This window comes from Dendropsophus ebraccatus, chromosome 1, assembly GCF_027789765.1.
Source record: "Dendropsophus ebraccatus isolate aDenEbr1 chromosome 1, aDenEbr1.pat, whole genome shotgun sequence".
NCBI lineage: Eukaryota > Metazoa > Chordata > Amphibia > Anura > Hylidae > Dendropsophus > Dendropsophus ebraccatus.
This window is the reverse complement of record NC_091454.1, coordinates 220,393,691-220,417,296: the sequence shown is the minus strand read 5'-3', so window position 1 is coordinate 220,417,296 and position 23,606 is coordinate 220,393,691. Positions and strand designations below refer to the sequence as shown.

At 44.6% G+C, this 23,606-nt stretch overlaps 1 protein-coding gene across 1 annotated transcript; it reads left to right on the top strand.

The window, feature by feature from the left end:
- Positions 1-5,820: 5,820 nt before the first annotated feature.
- LOC138784677 (extracellular calcium-sensing receptor-like) lies at positions 5,821-9,765 on the top strand. The gene is made up of 5 exons (XM_069960334.1): positions 5,821-5,832; positions 6,474-7,304; positions 7,742-7,969; positions 8,601-8,724; positions 8,852-9,765. Exons 1-5 carry the CDS (start codon positions 5,821-5,823, stop codon positions 9,763-9,765), a joined length of 2,109 nt encoding a protein of 702 aa, XP_069816435.1.
- The last annotated feature ends 13,841 nt before the right edge of the window (positions 9,766-23,606 follow it).

Here is a 23,606-nt window from a genome sequence, read left to right as displayed (position 1 = left end):
TTAAAGTAGAACAGTAATTGCGGTAGGACCACCAACTTTATAATTGCTAGCCTGTCAGCCATACTGATCGGCAACTTTTTCCATACCTCCACCCTTTTCTCCAGTGCTTTCAGATATGGGTTCAGATTGCTCTCACTATATCTCCCCCCATCCAAAGTTATTTTCACCCCCAAATATTCGAGAGCGTCATGTCGGCACAAGACCTTCAGATCCCATAACTCTCCTTCCACCTCCTCCTCTCCCACGGGTAGCAGACAGGACTTTCCCCAGTTGATCTCTAAACCGGAGACCATTCCAAATTCCTCCAAAGCCCTCATAACTATTGGTAGATCCTTCCCTGCCTCTTTCATAAAGATTAGAATATCATCTGCATAGAGAAGAATCCAGACCGCCCCGCACACCAAACCCATCAAACTCCAAGCACTGCCTCACCCACACTGCTAGAGGTTCAACATATAAGGCATATAGCAAGGGGGATAAAGGGCACCCCTGCCGCGTACCCCTAGAGAGAGCAAATGCTCCGGATGGCACTTCATTTATGATTACTCTTGCTTCTGGGCCCATATAGAGCAGCTTGACATAGCTAATAAATTGGTCCCCCGACCCCATTCGGGTGAGAACCACCCACAGGTAGTCCCACTCCACCCTGTCGAAACACCTTGGTGGCATCTAGGGACAGGATGGAGCGGGACCACCCCTCACCTGCCTGGATATTTGCAAAAACTTTAAGGATGTTATCAAACACTGTTCGCCCGGGCATAAAGCCCCCCTGATCATCCCCTATCAGGGAGGAGATCACTTTCCCTAGCCTATGGGCCAGCACTTTCGCATACAGTGTTTACATCAGTGTTTAACAATGATATGGGTCTGTACGACCCCACCTCCGTAGGGTCTTTGCCCTTTTTTTTTAATGAGTACTATATGAGCCATCCCCATGGATGCAGGCAATGCCCCCCTTGCCCCGGATTCATTAAAAGTTTCCAGCCGTGTGGGAAGAATTTCGCTATTAAAGTCCCTATATATCTGGAATGGCAGTCCGTCTGCTCCCGGGGATGTGTTCCCAGAGAAGGAATCTAATGCTTCCTGTAACTCTGTCAGTGTAATATCACAGTTCAAATCCATCTGTTCCGATTCAAGTAACACCGGAAGGGGGATTCTACCAAAAAAATTCCTCTACCTCCTTACTACTCACCCTCTTCTCCGCAGAGTACATTTTAAAAAAGAAATCAACAATCAATTGCTCCATCCCCTCTTCACTTCTAACCACCCGCCCCCTCTGGTCTCTAACACCGCAGATATCCTGGCCATCTTGCTGATTTTTCAGAATTTTACTCAAGAACTTATTGGATTTGCCTCCTGCTAGGAATCTATTATAGCCCTGGAAAAATGCACAATGTTGGGATTTTGCATCCATAAAATTTTCGTACCGTCCCTGCGCTGACTTCAGGTTCTCCCAGGCCACTATTGTCCCTAAGCTACTATACTCCTGGGTAGCTGTAGCCACATCCCCCCTTATACTCTCTTCCTCTTCTCTGAATGCCCTTTTGCAAATCCTAATCTGTTTAAAGATGACCCCTCTCAGGAAGGCCTTAAAGGCATCCCAAACTACTAACGGGCAGGCGGTTCCTCTGTTAGATAGCCAAAAGCTACTTATTTCTTGCTTAATTACTTCTCTGTTTTTAATTATAGCCAGCCAATAGGGATTGATCTTCATGCTTATGGGGGGCTTAGGGGGACACCCCCACCCAAGCTCTACCATAAGAGGGGCATGGTCGGACACCATCTTAGGCTCATATTTCACTTTTTTTATTGTACGCACGGCAGACTCATTGCATAGCAAGAGATCAATCCAAGATGCTGCGTGGTAAGACGTACTGAAGCATGAGAATTCTTTCCTATCAGGATGAAACACCCGCCAGGCGTCCAGCTACCCCATCTCCCCACAGAACTCCCGGAGGGGCGACCAACCCAGTCCCGCTACTACCATCTTTCTTCCCCCTATCCATCGTAGGGTCCATGACACAGTTAACCTCTTAACGACGCATGACGGGTATACCCGTCATGCGGCCGTTAAGAGTAAACAGAGAGGGCTCCCGCCGTGAGCCCTCTCTGCAGCGCGCGGTCCCCGGTTGCTAAGTGCAGCCAGGGACCACGTGTATTAGCCGGCGTGGCCGATCGCCGCGGCCGGCTAATTAACCATTCAAATGCCGCTGTCAAAGCTGACAGCTGCATTTGAATAGTGAATGTGGCCCCTCTCCCTGGTGTCTAGTGGGGGATCTCCCCCCCCCCCGATGCGATCGCGGCGGGGAGATCCGTTGTACTGAGCCGGCCGGGGCTCAGCGTCGCTCAGACGCTGTTCCCGGCTCGGCAATCTATTTAGATGGTCTGCAGCAGACCATTATAATAGAGCCATGATCTGATGGATCATTGCTCTATTATATACACAGGATTGATCTCAATGGGAGATCAGTTCTGTGTATATAGAAGTCCCCCAGGGGGCTTCATATTACTGTAAGTGAAAGTAAAAAAAAGTGTTTTTATTAATAAAAAAATCCCCTCCCCTAATAAAAGTCTGAATCACCCCCCTTTTCCCATTTTACAAATAAAAATAAATAAATAAATAAATAAACAAACATGTTTGATATCGCCGCGTGCGTAATCGCCCGAACTATTAATTAATCACATTACTGATCTCGCACGGTAAATGGCGTAAGCGCCAAAAAATACCAAAGTGCAAAATTGCGCATTTTCGGTTGCATCAAATCCAGAAAAATTGTAATAAAAAGCGATCAAAAAGTCGCATATGCGCAATCAAGGTACCGATAGAAAGTAAACATCATGGCGCAAAAAATGACACCTCACTCAGCCCCATAGGCCAAAGGATAAAAGCGTTATAAGCCTGGGAATAGAGCGATTTTAAGGAACGTATATTTGTTAACAATGGTTTTAATTTTTTACAGGCCATCAGATACAATAAAAGTTATACATGTTAGATATTGTTTTAATCGTAATGACTTGAGGAACATATATAACAACTAAGTTTTTCCATAGGACACACGGCGTAAAAATGAAGCCCCCCCAAAGAAAAATAATTGCGTTTTTTTTTTCAATTTCACTGTGCATATAATTTTTTTTTGGTTTTGCAGCATATTTTATGGAAAAATTCAGCCTGTCATTGCGAAGTACAATTAGTGATGCAAAAAATAAGGGCTCATGTGGGTCTGTGGGTGTAAAATGCAAGTGCTATGGCCTTTTAAGCACATTGAGGAAAAAACGAAAACGCAAAAACTAAAGTTAGCACGGTTCTTAAAGGGTTAAAGTCCCCAAGAAGATACACATGCTCGTATACTTTATATCTAATAAATTCTAAGAGCTTAGACAGACTATCCGTCTTAAACGGGGGAGAGATATAAATGAAAGCTAACACTACCTTCTTCCCATCCAGCACCCCATACAAGAACACAAATACACCTCGTTCATCCGTACACACCTCGATAGCCTGGAATTTTACTTTCCTGTGAATATAAACAGAGACCCCTGCCGAGTATGTGGAGAGGGTAGAATGAAATTCCTGAACCACCCAGTGCTTCTTCATCTTATCTATGCTACTACCGTCTGCATGTGTCTCTATTAACCCTACAATCGCAGGAAGGTGCCTATTGATAATATCTACAGTAGCGCTTCTCTTTCCTCGGTCCGCCATCCCACGGACATTCCATACCATTATCCTAGTCATCCAATGCCATTGTGTCTGGGGAAAGGGATGGGGAAAGTGAAGTCATACATAAAGAGGAAGCAAAGAGAAGAAGGCAAATGCATAAAAAAGAAAGTTCCCCCCCACCCTGCTGCTCTCGAACCCACCCCTATTCCTTCCTTCCAACCTCGTTGGAAATAGGATTGAGAATGATACACCTGCTTTAGCAAGTCTCTTTTTTACCTCCCTGAAGGAGCCACATTTCAGCTGGGTTTCCCTGGAGTAATCTGGAAACAGAGATACTCTATTGCCATTATAACTTAGATCACCTAGTTCCCTCGCCTTTCTAAGTATATTATCCCTATCATTGGAGCACAGTACCTTAATTATTAGGGTTCTTGGAGCGCTGCCCGGAGGGGGAGCTTTAAATGGCACCCGGTGCGCTCGTTCCAAACCAAACAAGGGCGACAAGACCTGTTCTCCAACCGTCTCGGTAATCCATTCCTTGCAGAACTGCACTGGGTTATTACCCTCTAACCCATCCAGGAATCCCACCAAATGTATATTACACCGTCGACTATGGTCTTCCATATCTACTAGTCTAGCCTTAACAAAGCCATTCTCCTTCCTAAGCTCTTTAATATCCAGCGTTGCTGCCTCTAATTTATTTTCCAATTCCGGGAGTTTCCCCTCTATCACCGTAACTCTGTCCCTCACCACCTGCGTATCCTGCCTGATAAGGGAGATATCAGTAGAAACAGACCCCAATTGGGTAACAAGTCCTGCCACCGTATTATTACATTTCATGATCTCCGCCATGATCTCCTCCAGCCCAACCGCGGGCGGCGACTGAGCTCCACCTCCCAATCTGCCCCCCTCTTCATCTACCGGTGACACCGGCCCCGGACACGAAGAGGGTCCCCCGACGGAGGCCCTGTCCATGCCCCGGAGACCCCCCACACCGGGCGACCTGAGATACTTTTGTTTGACACGGCTCGTAACCTTACTTTCAACCAAGCAAATACCACACTTGGCCAGCAGTGTTGCAGATAATCAAAATGAAACAAGGAGAGAGTCTAGGTCCTACCCCACAAATACCAGCATGCATATATACAGAGCAAATTATAGTCGCCCATTCACGGACTAATAAATGCAGGATGCATTATATATAGACCCAGTTGTAATCACACATTCACAAATCGATGTATACAAGGAGACACCCATGAACTTATATATGTAAGGCAAATTATAACCACACATCCACAAACTGGCATATGTAAAGCAAATTATGGTCGCATTGCTGCAACTCCACAGGCTGATATATGTAGGGCAAGTTATAATCGCACATCCACAAGCTGATACATGTAGGGCAAACTATAGTCACACATCTACAGGCCGCTATTAGTCACGCGTCGGCCGGGGTCTATGTGTAGAGCGAGTTGTAATTACACATCCACAGGCTGATATATTCAAGGCGGGTTGTAGTCACACATCCACAAGTTGATGTACGTGAGGCAAATTATAATCACACATACGCAGGCTGATATTGATCACCTGACCACCGGGTGCTATATATAAGGCAAATTATAGTCACACATCTACAAGCTGATATACGTAAGGCAAGTTACAGTCACGCATCCACAGACTCATAAATATAAGACAAATTGTAGGCACTACAGCAAACTGATATATGTAAAGCGTGTAATAGTCCCACTTCCACAGGCTGATATGTGTAAGGCAAATTATAATCACACATCCACAGGCTGATGAGTGAAAGGCAGATTACAAACACACATCCACCGGCTGATAGGTGTAAGGCAAATTATAGTCACACATCTGCAGGCTGATAGATGAAACCCAATTTCTGTTCAGCACAGCCCTTTATTCTTCTCCTGTGACAGCGTTCTGTGACCCCGAGAGTCCACACACGTTTGAGCTTGGAAAAAAAAATAGATAAGAAAGAACAGTAAACCACGGGGTCATGCATAGAATAGATTGCCATTTTAGCAAGTTTGCCTTCTAGTAAGTTATTTTCTATTTTGTTCAAATAAGATATTGTTGGCAATTTACGAAACAGGGTTCTAATTTTTGACTCACTCCTTTCCAGTTCTAATGGAGCTTAGGCCATGCAGACTCAGGTTCATACTTATTAGTAGCTCTTACTAGTAACACTGGGGCTCAGGGGAACCGTCCGCGAGTCAGTTTTCCCTTGGCGTCCCTCGTGGTGCTCACCAGCCACCTCACACTGTCTCGGCTGTTCCAAGGCTGCAGAGGGCTGGCCTTTAAGCCCGACACTGCCTTCCCCTCCAATCCGGAGCGAGACACGTGTCCTCCGCCAGAATTGCGTTGCCAGGAGGCGCATCTCCACCTCCGCACTCCCGGATAGGCCCACAGCCACCGGTCACCAGCACCGGACCTCCACCACACCTGGTCGCCACCGCACTCTCCGCCACATTGGCACGCCATTTCCCCGCGCTGGGCCCCCTCTCGCTGGTCCATCATAGCCTGGCTCCCAGTCCTCAGGTCAGGCATCGGCCTTGGCTTCCTACGGCAGCATGGGGTCGGGAGGAGAAGCAGAACGTGCGCGGCTACTACGTCATGCCGCTAGCCCCCTCCTCCAAATATCACCAACTTGAGTGTGTTCACCATTTAGAAAAAAAAATCATATTTTGGGGGTGGGGGTGAAATTTGAAGTGAAATAAATTCTAAACAAAATGGAAGATATTAGCATTTCTGAATCATAGTTCTTACTCAACAATATTCTTCAATTTTCCAACAGATTAGTCACTTTGCCACAAGTTCTCTCCTCAGTAACCGTATCCAATTCCCATCATTCTTTAGAACAGTCCCCAGTGATGCCTTCCAGTCTCGGGGTCTAGCACAGCTGGTGTTGCACTTTGGTTGGACCTGGATTGGTCTACTGGCCATTGATAATGCTTATGGGCAGCAAGGTATCCAAATAGTCAAGAGGGATATACTAAATGCTGGAGCTTGTGTGGCTTTCACAGAGACCATAATCTCCAGTCGGCAAGATCGGAATGCCCCACATATTGCTCAGGTGGTTAAAGACTCAACGGCCACCGCAGTGGTCATTTTCTCTACTGACGTAGACTTAACCTTTGTACTAGATGAGATGTTGAGGCAGAACGTCACAGGCAAAGTATGGATTACCAGTGAGTCTTGGGCTGCCTCATCTTTCTGGTCATTGAACAAATATTCCAGACTCCTTTTTGGAACGATTGGTTTTGCCCTCCCTGGTGGACGCATGCCAGGATTTGGAGATTTCCTCAACAAGATTAATCCATCCATGGTTGTGGGAAACCAATACATTAAAATATTCTGGGAACAAGTTTTTGGCTGCAAATTTAAAGACCGGACATCCCCTGAAGTCCCATCAAACTCAACGATAAAAGAATGTACCGGCCAAGAAAGTCTTATGAGCGTCCAGAGCAATTTCAATGATGTCTCTAGTCTACGGGCTACATACAATGTGTATCTAGCAGTTTATGCGGTAGCAAAAGCTCTGAGCGATTTGGGTACATGCAAGAAGGGAGATGGACCATTCGCCAATAGAATATGTGCTAATATTGAGAACTTTACGCCTTGGCAGGTTAGTATAGGCTCAGTGAAAGAACTTTCAAAATGCTCTCACCACCATGGCTGTTGTATAAAATTTGTCATACACACGTGTTATTTCTCACATGTTGTAACATGCTTTGATCTAACATGTCTGATCTAAGAAGAATATCACAGGGAAAGTATTGAATAGCAGTGAAGCCTGGTATACCGTTTATTTTTTGTCAATCAAAAAATATTTAATACTTTTGTTTTTCTGCTGACAGTTCAGCTTTAAGATAGGGGCTATTCTATGTCTCTGGCCATGATATCTCTCTCTGTAGAAGATTACATGCACCACCACCAAACCACCCTGATATGTAGCCCCTTAAGAGATAGTTAAAGCAGCTCTGTTGCAGTTCCACATACAGCTTGTGTATAGGTGCTTTTTGTTAGCATTGTTTAATGCTAACTTGTACCTTTTCTTTACAGTTGCTGTACTACATGACAAAGTTATGTCTGAACATGCCTGATGGTAGACAACTCTTTTTTGATGAGAACGGAGATCCACCTGCTGTGTACGATATAGTGAATTGGCAGCTGAGCCCTGAAGGAAAACTCCAACAAGTCAAAGTGGGCAGCTATGATACCAGTATAACCACTGGAAACATTTTCACTATTAACAACAGCCTCATACAGTGGGGAACTGGACATCATGGGGTGAGTTCAATCACACTTTACAACTGTTGAGCACTTGAAGTGCAAATGAAGTGTTATTCTGAACAACGCTTTTAAATAGCGTTATGAATAGAGATGAGCGAACCTCAAGCATGCTCGAGTCGATCCAAACCCAAACTTTCGGCATTTGATTAGCGGTGGCTGCTGAACTTGGATAAAGCCCTAAGGCTATGTGGAAAACATGGATATAGTCATTGACTGTATCTATGTTTTCCAGACAACCTTAGAGCTTTATCCAAGTTCAGCAGCCCCAGCTAATCAAATACCGATTGTTCGGGTTCGGATCGACTCGAACCCGAACCTGGTTCGCTCATCTCTAGTTATGAACTGACACTATTTTGGGGATGTCCCATTTGCACCCTCTGGATCATAACGCCTTCAATGTTTTTTCAAAGAGATGTAATGGCTGTTTTCATCCTCTCCATGAATAGTCATTATCTATGTTGGTGTGTTTTATGTGTACAGGGCAGATTTTGACACAATCTATATGGGATCTGGAATAGTGTGAGGAAAGCAATATTGTAGGGTTAGCAGTTTGGCCCTATGATTTTCCTTCCTTAACCTATCTCCTGCAGATTTTCTGAAAATATTTTCCCTCAAAATTCCTTCCCAGGTACCTGTTTCGGTTTGTAGCCCCAGTTGTCCACCAGGCTTTAGGAAGGCAGCCATAGAAGGCCAACCTTTATGTTGTGTCCAATGCATCCCATGTTCTTCTGGAGAGATAGCCAACCACACAGGTAGGAACCAAAAATATCTAATTCATAATATGATTGATTCTCTATTAGGTTTTGTTGATTCATTATTAGGTTCTTCATTGAGAAACACCACATTGTTCACTGTTTTAAATCCAAACTTTTCTTTTAGATTCACTACAATGTACAAAATGCCCGTGGGATATGTGGACAAATCCAGCCCAAGATCATTGTGTTCCAAAGACCCAAGAATTCCTTTCGAATGAAGACAAACTAGGCACCACATTAATGGCTACTGGCATTTCCTCATCATTGATTCCTGTGGGAATCTTTGCTATTTTTATTCGCTACAGGACAACCCCGATTGTTCGAGCCAATAACTACTCCTTAAGTTGTCTTCTGCTGGTGTCATTATCACTCTGTTTTCTCTGCTCTTTAGTCTTTATTGGTTATCCCCAGTATGAGATGTGTCTTTTAAGACAAGTGACTTTTGGTATTGTTTTTGCACTTTGTGTCTCCTGTATCTTGGCCAAAACCATAATGGTAGTCATAGCTTTTAAAGCCACAAGACCTGGTAGTCAACTAAGACATTTGACTAGACCACGGGTATCATATTTCATAGTCAACTCATGTATCTTCATTCAGATCTTTCTTTGTATTATGTGGCTGACATTCTCTCCTCCCTTCCTAGAATATAAATCAGAAAGCAATTCGGGAGTACTGATTATTCAGTGTAATGAAGGGTCACCTTTGGCTTTTTGGTCTATGCTTGGCTACCTTGGTCTTCTGGCCTCTATTAGCTTCATTGTGGCTTTCTTGGCCAGGAGACTTCCAGACCGCTTCAATGAGGCCAAGTTCATCACCTTCAGCATGCTGGCCTTCCTGAGTGTCTGGGTGTCCTACATTCCCGCTTCCCTCAGTTCCCGAGGAAAGTATATGGTGGCCATGGAGATCTTTGCTATCCAATCATCAACCTGGAGTCTGGTTATTTGCATGTTCTTTCCAAAATGTTTCATTATTGTATTCAGACCCAACATGAACTCAAGAGAGAAACTGATGGCAAAACAGAAAAATCTTAGTAATTGACAATTAGAATTTTCTTTCCATTTTCTACGTCTGATATCATAAAAGTTGACTTGTAAGCTGCAGTTCATGTACCAAACTACTGAGGCTGTTAAGCTGTTAATTCTTTGCATTAGCAAAATATATTACTTTTGTGGTATGGACTAGGGATGAGCGAACCGAACCGTAACGAACCAGATTCGTTACGAACTTCACAAAAAGTTTTGAGAAAGTTCTAAACGAATCTGGAATATTCGATATGCGTACGCATATCTCCTAAAATTTGAATACTTGATCGAATATTCAATCCCATTAAAGTCTATGGGAACAAGTATTCGATTATTGAAAAACATCTATTCGACCACTTGGAGGTCTCAAAATCCACAATGACACCTCAGGAAATGATGCCAACACCACTGGAATGCAACTGGGACAACAGGGGAAGCATCTGACATCACAAAATCGCTGGTAATAAAGTCACAAGTCGATGTTATACAGGTGAATTACCTGGTTATTAAAGGGTGTATGAATATTTTATAGGTACAGCTGGTCAAGCAGGTAGCACTTGGTAAACAGAATGCCTTATTGTAGCACAGCAGCCTGCTTGTACCACCCTGTGTATTTATGTATGACGTAGCAGCACGTAGCACTGGATGAACACACATACTACTCTTTTTTTTAGATCTAGCAGTCTAGCACGTATCAGCAGCACAAAGCACTTGGTCAGCAGAGTGCTTGCACTACACCTTGTAGATTTGCTACTACATATTTAAATGGAAACACCCAGTAACCTTGTTTGCTGTCAATAAATGAAAACACCCAGTACTCTTGTTTGCTGTCAATAAATGGAAACACCCAGTAGCCTTGCTTGCTGTCATTTAATGGAAACACCCAGTGTCCTTGTTTGCTGTCACTAAATGCAAACACCCAGTAAGCTTGTTTGCTGTCACTGATTGAAAACACCCCGTAGCCTTGTTTGCTATCACTGAATGTAAACACCCAGTAACCTTGTTTACTGTCAATGAATGTAAATACCCAGTAGCCTTGTTTGTTGTTGCTGAATGCAAACACCCAGTAACCTTGTTTGCTGTCACTGAGTGGAAACACCCAGCAACCTTGTTTGCTGTCACTGAATGGAAACACCCAGTAACCTTGTTTGCTGTCAATGAATGGAAACACCCAGTACTCTTGTTTGCTGTCAATGAATGGAAACACCCAGTGATCTTGTTTGCTGTCACTGAATGCAAACACTCAGTAACATTGTTTGCTGTCACTGAGTGGAAACACCCAGCGACCTTGTTTGCTGTCATTGAATGGAAACACCCAGTAACCTTGATTGGTGTCAATGAATGGAAACACCCAGTGTCCTTGTTTGCTGAAATGAATGGAAACACCCAGTACTCTTGTTTACTGTCTATGAATGGAAACACCCAGTAGCCTTGTTTGCTGTCACTGAATGGAAACACACAGTAACCTTGCTTGCTGTCACCAATTTTGGGATGGTTTATATGCTACCTCTGTTTTAATGGTTCACTGTGTGATCACTGCCATGCTGTTGCCCAGAATTTGGCGTAATGGTGCGAGTAGGCAGCCTCAGAGGCATCCATACATGCTTCCTCTGCTGTCCCATATCCATCCATGGGTGTTGGCATCATTTCCTGAGGTTTCACTTGGTGACCTCCAATTCGTCGAATATTGATTTCCAGGTCTAAAGGATTTTTCTCCCACAGACTATAATGGTATTCGATATTCGTTCGAATAGTCGAATATCAAGAGATATGTGAATCTAATGCAATCGAATCGAATATTTCACTATTCGCTCATCTCTAGTAACCAGGTAATTCACCTGTATAACATCGACTTGTGACTTTATTACCAGCTATTTTGGGGTGTCAGATGCTTCCCCTGCTGTCCCAGTTGCTTTCCAGTGGTGTTGGCATCATTTCCTGAGGTGTCATTGTGGACTTGGAGTAGTGATAAGCGAATAGTGAGATATTCGAATATTCGAATATTCTATCCCACTAAAGTCTATGGGAACAAGTATTCGATTAGTGAAAAACATCTATTTGACCATTTGGAGGGTAAAACCGGAAGCTGGTGGATTTGAACGCATATCGAATATTTATCGAATATTTGCGGGATATTCGTACGAATATCGAATATTCGAATATCTTACTATTCAATCGAATATCTATTCGATCAAACAGTATTCACTCATCACTAACTTGGAGAACTTCAAGTGGTCCAATAGATGTTTTTCAATAATCGAATACTTGTTCCCATAGACTTTAATGGGATAGAATATTCCCTCGAATATTCAAATATCAGGAGATATGCATACGGATATTGAATATTCAAATATTTCACTATTCGCTCATCACTATTAGTAAGGTTCGTTTTAGGTTTGGTTCATACGAATCCGAACTTCACGAAAGTTCGCCGGATCGAACCGAACCAAACTTTTCAAAAGTTTGCTCATCCCTAGTATGGACCCTTTGTGTCCCTGTAGTGTAGACAGCCTGATGCCTGGGTTCCCCACAACCGCTCTCTGGTGGCTCTGCTGTGACATTGCACCGTAAACGGCATCCTCAGCAGCAGGAACTATGTACTTTTTCAAGTCTCTAGGGCTTGAATTGTTTCAGGAGACATTTACAACTTCAGACATAGCAATTCATTTGATTCAGCTCAGCAATGCTGCATCATGTGAAACAGGAAGTGAAAGAGGACACAGCATTGCTGAGCTGAATTCTCGATAGCTGAGAATACCCCTTTAAAGCAAGGGGGCACATGGTACCTTACACATATGTCTGTGTTTGCAGAAAATAGAAAAATTATTCTATTCTTCAGCAAAAAGAGTTAGAGGCGTTCCTAAACTGCTGAACTGTATGCTGATCTTCTGCAAACTTTATCCCTTTCTAGCTCCCCCTTCCATCCCTTAAAATGCTTGAATGTAATCCAGGGCTTATCTTCCAACTGACTGACAATCATGCAGGGATAGAAGATTGAATGAGGCGGCACCACAGCCCTCAGAATTTCAGGGGCTTAAAAATGCACCTTTGACTCTTTGCACTGAAAAATAAAAACATTTTTCTACATTATGGAAGCACAGACAGATAAAGGAAAGGTATCATGTTTCTCTTTGTCCTAACAGCTATCTAACTATCTTAGAAGTTTGAATCCTGAACAGCAACTGAAATATTCAATTTAAGATTTAACCCCTTCCCCCAATATGACGTCCAGGGACGTCATGAAAAGCAGTGGCAGAATGCATCATGACGTCCCTGGACTTCATGCTTTCCCTGCCTCCCCCCTCTGTCCCTAGGTGAGATCGGGCAGCAGGAGGAGGCTGTGTCACACAGCATCCTCCTGCTGCCACTGCCCGGAGGGGGGCCGCGCTCCCCCCCCGGGCAGTTAACCCCATAAACGCCGCGGTCAATGCGACCGCAGCGTCTATGGGGAGATTCAGTGTCCCCCGCCGATCGGGCGGCGGGGGGAGGCTGCAGAACGCTGCCTCCCCCCACCGCCACTCAGTCTGTGTCCCCCGGCCCCCTCCCCTTGTCCTCCGATACCGGCGGATCGCCGCTACTACCGTTTTAGCGGCGATCCGCCGGTACCGGGCATTACCGGTGGCGCCTATAGCTTTCATCTCCCCCCACCGTGAATCCACGGTGGGGGGAGATGAAAAATGTCCCCTCAGACCCCAGATCAGCCCCCCCGATCACCCTACCCGGGCGGCCATCAGATCCAAGATGGCCGCCCCCATCCCTGCGAACAAACGATGTTTGTTCGCAGGGATGGAAATTAATTAGTGATCAAAGCCCCATGCTCTCCGCCACCGGAGGTAGCAGAGAGCATGGGGCAGTGATCGGGGACCCCCCGTGTGGTCCCGGAGCAGGCGATCGGCGGTATATACTATATACCGCCGATCGCCTGTTCCCAGTGCTGATCAGCACTTTTTATCCCCTGTCACCATAAATCATTGGTGACAGGGGATAAAAAGTGTCACCGTGCCCCCCCCCAAGTCGCCCCCCACCCCCCCAGTCACCCCCGTCCCCCAGTCACCCCCCCCTTCCCCACATACGTTACCTGATCCACGGAGCTCCGTCCTCCTCGACGTCCAGGCTGATTCTGAAGTGCGCATGCGCTCCAGAATCAGTTATCTCAGAAAATTTAAAGTGACAGAGACCAATTTGGTCTCTGTCACTGAACTATGATTACTGTGATAGAAAATATCACAGTAATCATAGTAATACAGTGATAATTAATGTATAAAGTACAAAAAGTGAAAAACATACAAAAAAATAAAACACACACTTTTTATTATAGTAATAATTGCACTTTACTCCCAGATTACCCCTAGCCCCCCCAAAGTACCCGTAACCACCGCAGGTTGCCCATATCCGCCCCAGATTGCACGTAATCACCGCACATTGCCCATAACCACCGCACATTGCCACTAACCACCGCACGTTGCCACTAACCACCACACGTTGCCCATAACCACCGCACGCTGCCCATAACCACCGCACGTTGCCCATAACCACCGCACGTTGCCACTAACCACCGCACGTTGCCCATAACCACCGCACGTTGCCCATAACCACCGCACGTTGCCCATAACCACCGCACGTTGCCCATAACCACCACACATTGCCCATAACCACCGCACGTTGCCCATAACCACCGCACGTTGCCTGTAACCACCCCAAATTGCCAGTGAGCCCCTCCAGATGGTCCGTAATCAGCCCCGATTGCCCGTAACCCCCCCATATTGCACGTAACCACTGCACGTTGCCTCTAACTCACACACGTTGCCAGTGACCCCCTCCAGATTGCCCGTAACCACACCAGATTCCCGTAACCACCCAAAATTACATGTACCCACCCCTGATTACCTATAAGCACCACCCCAGATTGTCTGTAACCACCCCATGTTGCCCATAACCACCGCAGATTGTCTGTAACCACCCCATGTTGCCCGTAACCACCCCAGATTGTCTGTAACCCCCCCAGGTTGCCCGTAACCACCACAGAATGTCTGTAACCCCCCCAGGTTGCCCGTAACCACCACAGATTGTCTGTAACCACCCCATGTTGCCCGTAACCACCGCAGATTGTCTGTAACCCCCCCCAGGTTGCCCCTAATCACATGTAATTCCCACCAGATTGCCTCTAACCACCCACGTTGCCTCTAACTCACACACGTTGCCAGTGACCCCCTCCAGATTGCCGTAACCACCCAAAATTACATGTACCCACCCCTGATTACCTATAAGCACTTCCGTTTATCCGTAACCACCCCAGATTGTCTGTAACCACCCCATGTTGCCCGTAACCACCGCAGATTGTCTGTAACCACCCCATGTTGCCCCTAATCACATGTAATTCCCCCCAGATTGCCTCTAACCACCGCACGTTGCCCCCGACCACCGCACGTTGCCCCCGACCAGCGCACGTTGCCCCCGACCAGCGCACGTTGCCCCTGACCAGCGCACGTTGCCCCCGACCACCGCACGTTGCCTCCGACCACCGCACGTTGAGCCCGACCACCGCACGTTGCCTCCGACCACCGCACGTTGCCTCCGACCACCGCACGTTGCCCCCGTTCACCGCACGTTACAGGTTCCCATCCCAGATTACCTATAAGCACTTCAGTTTATCCGTAACCACCCCACGTTGCCCGTTACCACCCCACGTTGCCCGTAACCACCGCAGGTTGCCCGTAACCACCGCAGGTTGCCCGTAACCACCCCAGATTATCCGTAACCACCCCACATTACCTGTAATCTCATTTTTTTATTGTATTTTAGTAACTGCGCTATTCTAATAACCATTACTAGCTGCGGTTTTGCTCCAGCAAATTGGCGCTCCCTTCCTTCTGAGCCCTGCTGTGTGCCCATACAGTGGTTTATGCCCACATATGGGGTACCGTTGTACTCAGGAGAACCTGCGATACAGATTTTGGGGTACATTTTTTCTCCCATTCCTCGTGAAATTGAGAAATTTTAAACTAAACGAACATATATTGGAAAAATTCGAGTTTTTCATTTTTACTGTCTTATTTTGAATACTTTCCTCTAATACCTGTGGGGTCAAACCGCCCACTGCACCCCAAGATGAATTCTTTGAGGGGTGTACTTTCCTAAATGGGGTGACTTTTGGGGGGGGTTCTCTTCTGCTGACACTACAGGGGCACTGCAAACGCACCTGGCGCTCAGAAACTTCTTCGGAAAAATCTGCACTGAAAATGCTAATTGGCGCTCCTTCCCTTCTGAGCCCGGCTGGGTGCCCATACAGTGGTTTATGCCCACATATGGGGTACCGTTCTACTCAGGGGAACCTGCGTTACAGATTTGGGCATGCAGCTTCTCTCCTGTTCCTCGTGAAATTGAGAAATTTCAAACTAAACAAACATATTATTGGAAAAATTCAAGTTTTTCAATTTTACTGTCTTATGTTGAATACTTTCCTCTAATACCTGTGGGGTCAAAATGGTCACCACACCGCAAGATGAATTCTTTGAGGGGTGCACTTTCCAAAATGGGGTGACTTTTGGGGGGGTTCTCTTCTAAGAACACTACAGGGGCTCTGCAAACGCACCTGGCGCTCAGAAACTTCTTCAGCAAAATCTGAACTGAAAATGCTAATTGGCGCTCCTTCCCTTCTGAGCCCTCCTGTGTGGCCATACAGTGGTTTATGCCCACATATGGGGTACCGTTCTACTCAGGGGAACCTGCGTTACAGATTTGGGCATGCAGCTTCTCTCCTGTTCCTCGTGAAATTGAGAAATTTCAAACTAAACAAACATATTATTGGAAAAATTCAAGTTTTTCAATTTTACTGTCTTATGTTGAATACTTTCCTCTAATACCTGTGGGGTCAAAATGGTCACCACACCGCAAGATGAATTCTTTGAGGGGTGCACTTTCCAAAATGGGCTGACTTTTGGGGGGGTTCTCTTCTACGAACACTACAGGGGCTCTGCAAACGCACCTGGCGCTCAGAAACTTCTTCAGCAAAATCTGAACTGAAAATGCTAATTGGCGCTCCTTCCCTTCTGAGCCTTCCTGTGTGGCCATACAGTGGTTTATGCCCACATATGGGGTACCGTTGTACTCAGGAGAACCTGTGTTACAAATTTTGGGGTGCGGATTCTCTCATGTTCCTTGTGAAATTGAGAAATTTTAAACTAAACGAACATATTATTGGAAAAATTCGAGTTTTTCATTTTTACTGTCTAATTTTAAATACTTTGCTCTAATACCTGTGGGGTCAAAATGGTCACCACACCCCAAGATGAATTCTTTGAGGGGTGTACTTTCCAAAATGGGGTGAATTTTGGGGGGGTTCTTTTCTACGGACACTACAGGGGCACTGCAAACGCACCTGGCGCTCAAACTTTTTAAAAAAGCTAATTGGCGCTCCTTCCCTTCTGAGCCCGGCTGTGTGCCCATACAGTGGTTTACGCCCACATATGGGGTACCGTTGTACTCAAGAGAACCTGCGTTACAAATTTTGGGGTGCAGATTCTCTCATGTTCCTTTTGGAAAGGAGAAACTTTAATCTAAACATATATATTATTGGAAAATTAAAATTTTCGATTTTTTTTTTTTTAAGGCCTAATTGTGAATACTTTCCTCCAGCCCCTGTAGGGTTAAAATGCTCATTATACCCCTAGATTAATTCTTTAAGGTGTCTAGTTTCCAAAATGGGGTCACTTATGGGGGTTTCCAGTATACAAGCCTCCTAAACCCACTTAAAAAAAGAACTGGTCCCTAAAAAAATCAGTTTTGGAAATTTTATGAAAATGTGATAATTTGCTAATAAATTTCTAAGCCCCATAACAGCCTAAAAAAGTAAAATATGTTTCCCAAATTATGCCAGAATAAAGAGGACATATTGGTAATGTGATTTAGTAACTAATTTATGTGCTATGACTTCCTTTTTTAGAAGCAGAGAATTTCATAAGTTCATAAAATGCAAAATTTTCAAATTTTTCATGATATTTTGATGTTTTTCACAAAAAACACACAAAGTAATGACGAAATTTTGCCACTAATATAAAGTGTCATATGTGACGAAAAAACAATCTCAGAATCGCTAGCATACGTTAAAGCATCACTGAGCTATAAGCGCATAAAGTGAGACAGGTCAGATTTTGAAAAATGAGTCTGGTCCTTAAGGCCAAAACAGGCTGCGGAGGCAAGGGGTTAAGCAAACGGACCATAAAATATAATCCCAAAGAGCACAGATACAGAAGGCAGTAAGGGAGTTGCACTGTTCTTAATAACCCCCCTAAGTCAAGTCCTGCCCATCATAGCAGAAAAGCTGTCCTAAAAAAAATTTGTAAGGTCAAAGAGAGAAAAATTATGAGAAATACCATGAAAAAAAAAATCACAGGCAGGGGGTGTGGGGGATCATAATACAGAAAGTATACTTACTTATCCTTGTGCCTATGAAGCTCTGATGGATTGCCGGCTCCACCAATCAGTGAATGGGGTTGGACACTGCTGTAGTCACTGAGTGGCTGAACGGATAATCCATTAGCGGGGTTGTGATAATACAGCTGGAGGAGCGGGGCATGTGATATACCCGGATGATGGCAGAAAATAACATTCATTGCCTTTCAAAGAGACCTAAGAACGACGCTAGGGGGGCCCGGGGACAGGTGAGTATGCATTTTTTATTATAATACTGCACCCCCCTGCCGGTATGTAATTGGATTTCCTATACTGTACGTTTGGTTATTCAACATGGAATAGTCCCAATAGCAACCGTGCTAAGCTCACCTCAAACTGAAGGTATTACATTACCACACATATTCCTTTTCTTAACTAAAGTAGTTACATTTTTGGACTGTGCCCTCCTGATGAGATATAATGCAGTGTGCCTCCTCCCATGAGGTACAATGAACTATGCCTAATTACTACACTGTGCACCCCCCTTAATGACATAAACTATGTACCCTCCTAATAAATACAATACACCATGCCTTCCTCTGCCATCTTTTATACCACCTGTCCCATCATCTGCTCATCACGCCTGGCTCCTAGTGTGAGACGGAGGCAGCTAATCACCTATAACATCCTACGTCTTATAGTGGGAGTGCAGGGAAGTGCCTGTCAGTATCTGGGCCTTCTAGTAATTATGGTATGTGTATGTGTGTATGTTATGCGTGTGTGTGTGTATGTGTGTATGTATGTTAGTGCATGATATAGACCGGGGCTCCACATTGTATTGTGAATAAACTGCTCATTAGTGATGAGCGAATAGTGAAATATTCGAATATTCGATATTCGTTCGAATATCTCCCCGATATTCGAATATTCCATTGAATATTCGATCCCATTAAAGTCTATGGGAACAAGTATTCGTTTTTTAAAAAACATGTATTCGACCACTTGGAGGTTACCAAGTCCACAATGACACCTCAGGAAATGATGCCAACACCACTGGAATGCAACTGGGACAACAGGGGAAGCATCTGACACCCCGGTAATAAAGTCACAAGTCAATATTATACAGGTGAATTACCTGGTTATTAAAGGGTGTATGAATATTTTATACGTAAAGCTGGACGGCTGTTTTATATAGCACGTAGCACTTGGTAAACAGAGTGCCTTATAATAGCACAGCAGTCTGCTTGTACCACAATGTGTATTTATGTATGACGTAGCAGCACGTAGCACTGGATGAACACACATACTATTCTTTTTTTAGATCGAGCAGTCTAGCTTGTATCAGCAGCACAAAGCATCTGGTGAGCAGAGTGCTTGTACCACCCTGTGTAATTTTTTTTTCAACTCGTTTTATTGAAAATGTATATTATATCTTACAGAAGGACATGTGCAGCAGAAAACAATACACAAAATCATATACATTAAGATGCAAGGTATAAGCACAACTGAGACAACAATATATCATCAATGAAGGGAAGAAAGTCGACATGAGAACGTTAGAATATAAATGGGACACACTAAGCTGGCCACAATTAAATGACAGAGGCACATCCGTATACAGTATTCTAAATATTACAACTCAGAAGGTGTCTCCCCACCATGCACGATCCACATCACGGACACGTAGGCAAATCTGATACAGAGATTACTGGGTGACTAAACCCATAAGTCCCAGATTTTCCCAAACTTATTGGGGCCTTTCCTATTTTTTTATACGATGCGTTGGTAGGATACTGTTGTGTTTACCAGGTTTATCCACATTGCCAACGTGGGGGGCCGTTTGTCTATCCATTTGAGAGCAATTGCTTTTCTAGCCAAGAATAAGGTTTCCCTGAGGAAGATCACTACATGGCGGGTCCACACCTCCTCGCTAAGTATTCCAAATAGGCACACCGTCGGGTCCAGGGGCACCTGGATCAGGCATGAATTTGTGAGGAGCAATACCACCTCCCTCCAAAACTCTTGCAAACATGGGCAATCCCAGACCATGTGCCAGAATCCTGCTGGGGTGAATAAACATTTAGGGCATGAAGGGGATGGGATCTTGCCCATCTTGTGGAAGAGGACAGGGGTCAGATAGCTCTGGTGAATTATATAGAGTTGTGTAAGTTTATTATTTATGGAGGGGGACACTAACGTGTGTGACTAACATTTCTTCATAAGCTTTGTCGGATAAATATGGCATGTGTTCTTTCCATTTCTCAACCAATGGCAGAGGTGTCTGTGCCGCTTTAAGGTGTATAAGATGAGAATAAAAAGGTGAAATTAGCCCTCCAGGGCCCTGAGACCCTGTTACACCAATGAGTGGGTGGGATGAGATGAGCAACGGGCCACCCCCAAATTGAGAATGCATGCAACAATTGAGCTACAAGTATTTGTAAAAATGTGAGTTCGGAATGTCACGTGACCTTTTAAGGGTGTCAAAGGAGATTAAGTAACCATCTTTATACATATCTGCAAGGCAATATATACCTTTATCTTTCCAGTATTGGGCATCTTGGAAAGCGAGTAGGTGAGGGAGCACAGCATTATCCCATAGGGGGGTCTCCTCTGGGACATCTGAATGCGTGGAGATGCTACCAGCAGAGACCCAGACCTGTTTAGCCACCTTCACGATAGGAAGCATGCGGGGATTAGGGATAGATTGTACATGTAAAATGTACCATAGAGAAGCAGGGCCGGCGTTAGGGGGGGGGGCAGACAGGGCAAATGCCTAGGGCCCCCATCCCCCAGGGGCCTCCTGCCCCAGTTACAGTATGTGTCAGGGGCAGGAGTGCACACACAGCGTCCTGCAGCCTCTGGCAGTGATCCCTGGCTACAGCTGATGGCTGATATCAGGGGTCACATAGAGGCTGCAGGACCCGCTCTGCTCCGGAGTGTGCTTCCTCCCCTCCCCCTCCCTCCAGCTTCACTGCACCTTGTGACTTCCTCTGTGTCACATGGTGTAATATTACAGCAGTCGGGACATGGAGGAGAGGGCTGCAGGCTGCAGTGCGAGGATCCCAACCTGCTGCTGCTGCATGGACATTAGAGGATGCACCACTACTCCCAGCATGCTGCTAGTGGTAGTAAGTATACTGTATATGTAGTGTGCAGTGTGTATAAATGTAGGTGTATGAGGGATGAATGTAGTGTGTGTTACATGTCTGTGTACTGTATGGACTGTATGGTTTTGATTTGTATGTGTTTTCATGGATGTGTTAGTGTGTGTGTGTATATATATATATATATATATATATATATATATATATATATATTGTATAGTGAGTGTGTGTGTATTAGCACTGCTGACTCCACTGTCCAGCAGAGGTGTAGAAGTGAATAGACTGTATATAGGAGCTGCAGCCATTGTCCGGCCTCATCCGTCCTATGTAATTGCTGCAGGTGACCGGTGATTGGCTGCAGCTCCTATGTATAGTGTATGATGATGTCACTAAGGCAATACGGTGTGTTTTATTGAGAAAAAAATAAGGTGGTATTCAGTCCTTAGGTGGTGGTCACTGTATGGGGGTAATATTAGTCTGTATATAGTGTATATAGAGTCATTACTGCCATAGACTGACCACCACATAATATAGTTCTGTATATAATGCATACATAGAGTCATTATGTGGCGGTCAATCTATGGCAGTAATATTGGTCTGTATATAGAATGTATAGTGTCATTATGTGGTGGTCAGTCTATGGCGGTAATATTGGTCTGTATATAGAGTTGTTATGCAGTGGTCAGTCTATGGTGGTAATATTGGTCTGTATATAGTGTTTATATACAGTCATTACTGCCATAGAGTGACTGCCACATAATGACTCTATATACAGACCAATATTACCACCATAGACTGATCACTGCATAATGACTCTACAGTATATACAGACCAATATTAGCACCACACCATAACCGCCACATAATGACACTATACATTCTATATACAGACCAATATTACTGCCATAGAGTGACCGCCACATAATGACTCTATGTATGCATTATATACAGAACTATATTATGTGGTGGTCAGTCTATGGCAGTAATATTGGTCTGTATATAGAATGTATAGTGTCATTATGTGGCGGTTATGGTGTGGTGCTAATATTGGTCTGTATATAGAGTCATTATGTGGCGGTCAGTCTATGGTGGTACTATTGGTCTGTATATAGAGTCATTATGTGGTGGTCAGTCTATGGCGGTAATATTGGATTGTATATAGTGTATATAGAGTCATTATGTGGTGGTCAGTCTATGGCGGTAATATTGGTCTGTATATAGTGTATATAGAGTCATTATGTGGTGGTCAGTCTATGGCGGTAATATTGGTCTGTATATAGTGTATATAGAGTCATTATGTGGTGGTCAGTCTATGGCGGTAATATTGGTCTGTATATAGTGTATATAGAGTCATTATGTGGTGGTCAGTCTATGGTGGTAATATTGGTCTGTATATAGAGTCTTTATGTGGCGTCATAGTATGGTTCTAATATTGGTCTGTATATAGAGTCATTACGCTGTGGTCACTCTATGGTAGTAATATTGGCCTGTATATAGTGTGTTTTCTTCAATAACAGTTTGGAGGTAATATTTGGTCCTGATATAGTGATTTTTTTTAATTTATTTTTTAAAACAATTCATATAAATAGTTCTTGTGTTTACAACACTAGCAGCAGTCCTGGCATGTACAGTAGCGGCAGTCCTGGCATGTACAGTAGCGGCAGTCCTGGCATGTACAGTAGCGGCAGTCCTGGCATGTACACTAGCGGCAGTCCCGGCATGTACACTAGCGGCAGTCCCAGCATGTACACTAGCGGCAGTCCCGGCATGTAACCTTCTGAACTGACTCAATGTGAATAAGGGCCCTAATACAAGGAGCGAAAATTGTTCGAATCCGGACGATATCGCTCTGTGTAATAAAGACAACAATCATCAACTGATCGTTTTCTTTTGGCAAGTTTAAAAATCATTGGCTGATGTGCATATAAAATAATAAAGCTGTTGCTTACCTGATCATGTTCCTGGTGTCCTCAGGCTTTGTCTGTTTGTTACGGCCAGTGATTGCCTGAGCGGCCTGTCACCTCAGAGAGAGGACTAGAAGTGAGAGCTGCAGCTGCGGTGACTGGGGGATCCCACAGACAAGGCCTGAGGACACCAGGGAACGTGATCAGGTAGTATATATATATATCTTAATTATTTACTATATACAGCAAGGGCTGCACAGACATCACTAATGATAGATTATATATATACAGCCTGTGCTGCACAATAATTGAGCCATGTGGTTGGCTCTGTAAGCGAGCTCCATTCTACTAGATTGGCGCTCACTTCTCCGGAATATCAGGCCGTGTAGTACGGCCCTTATACTGTCCGTACACTTTCAGTAGCTGCTGGCTGAACAATCCTTCAGCTGACAATTCTCT

Coding starts and splice junctions, on each gene's coding strand:
- LOC138784677 (XM_069960334.1), top strand. Junction 7,970..8,600: donor GGGGAACTGGACATCATGGG/GTGAGTTCAATC, acceptor ATTCCTTCCCAG/GTACCTGTTTCGGTTTGTAG. Junction 8,725..8,851: donor AGAGATAGCCAACCACACAG/GTAGGAACCAAA, acceptor CTTTTCTTTTAG/ATTCACTACAATGTACAAAA.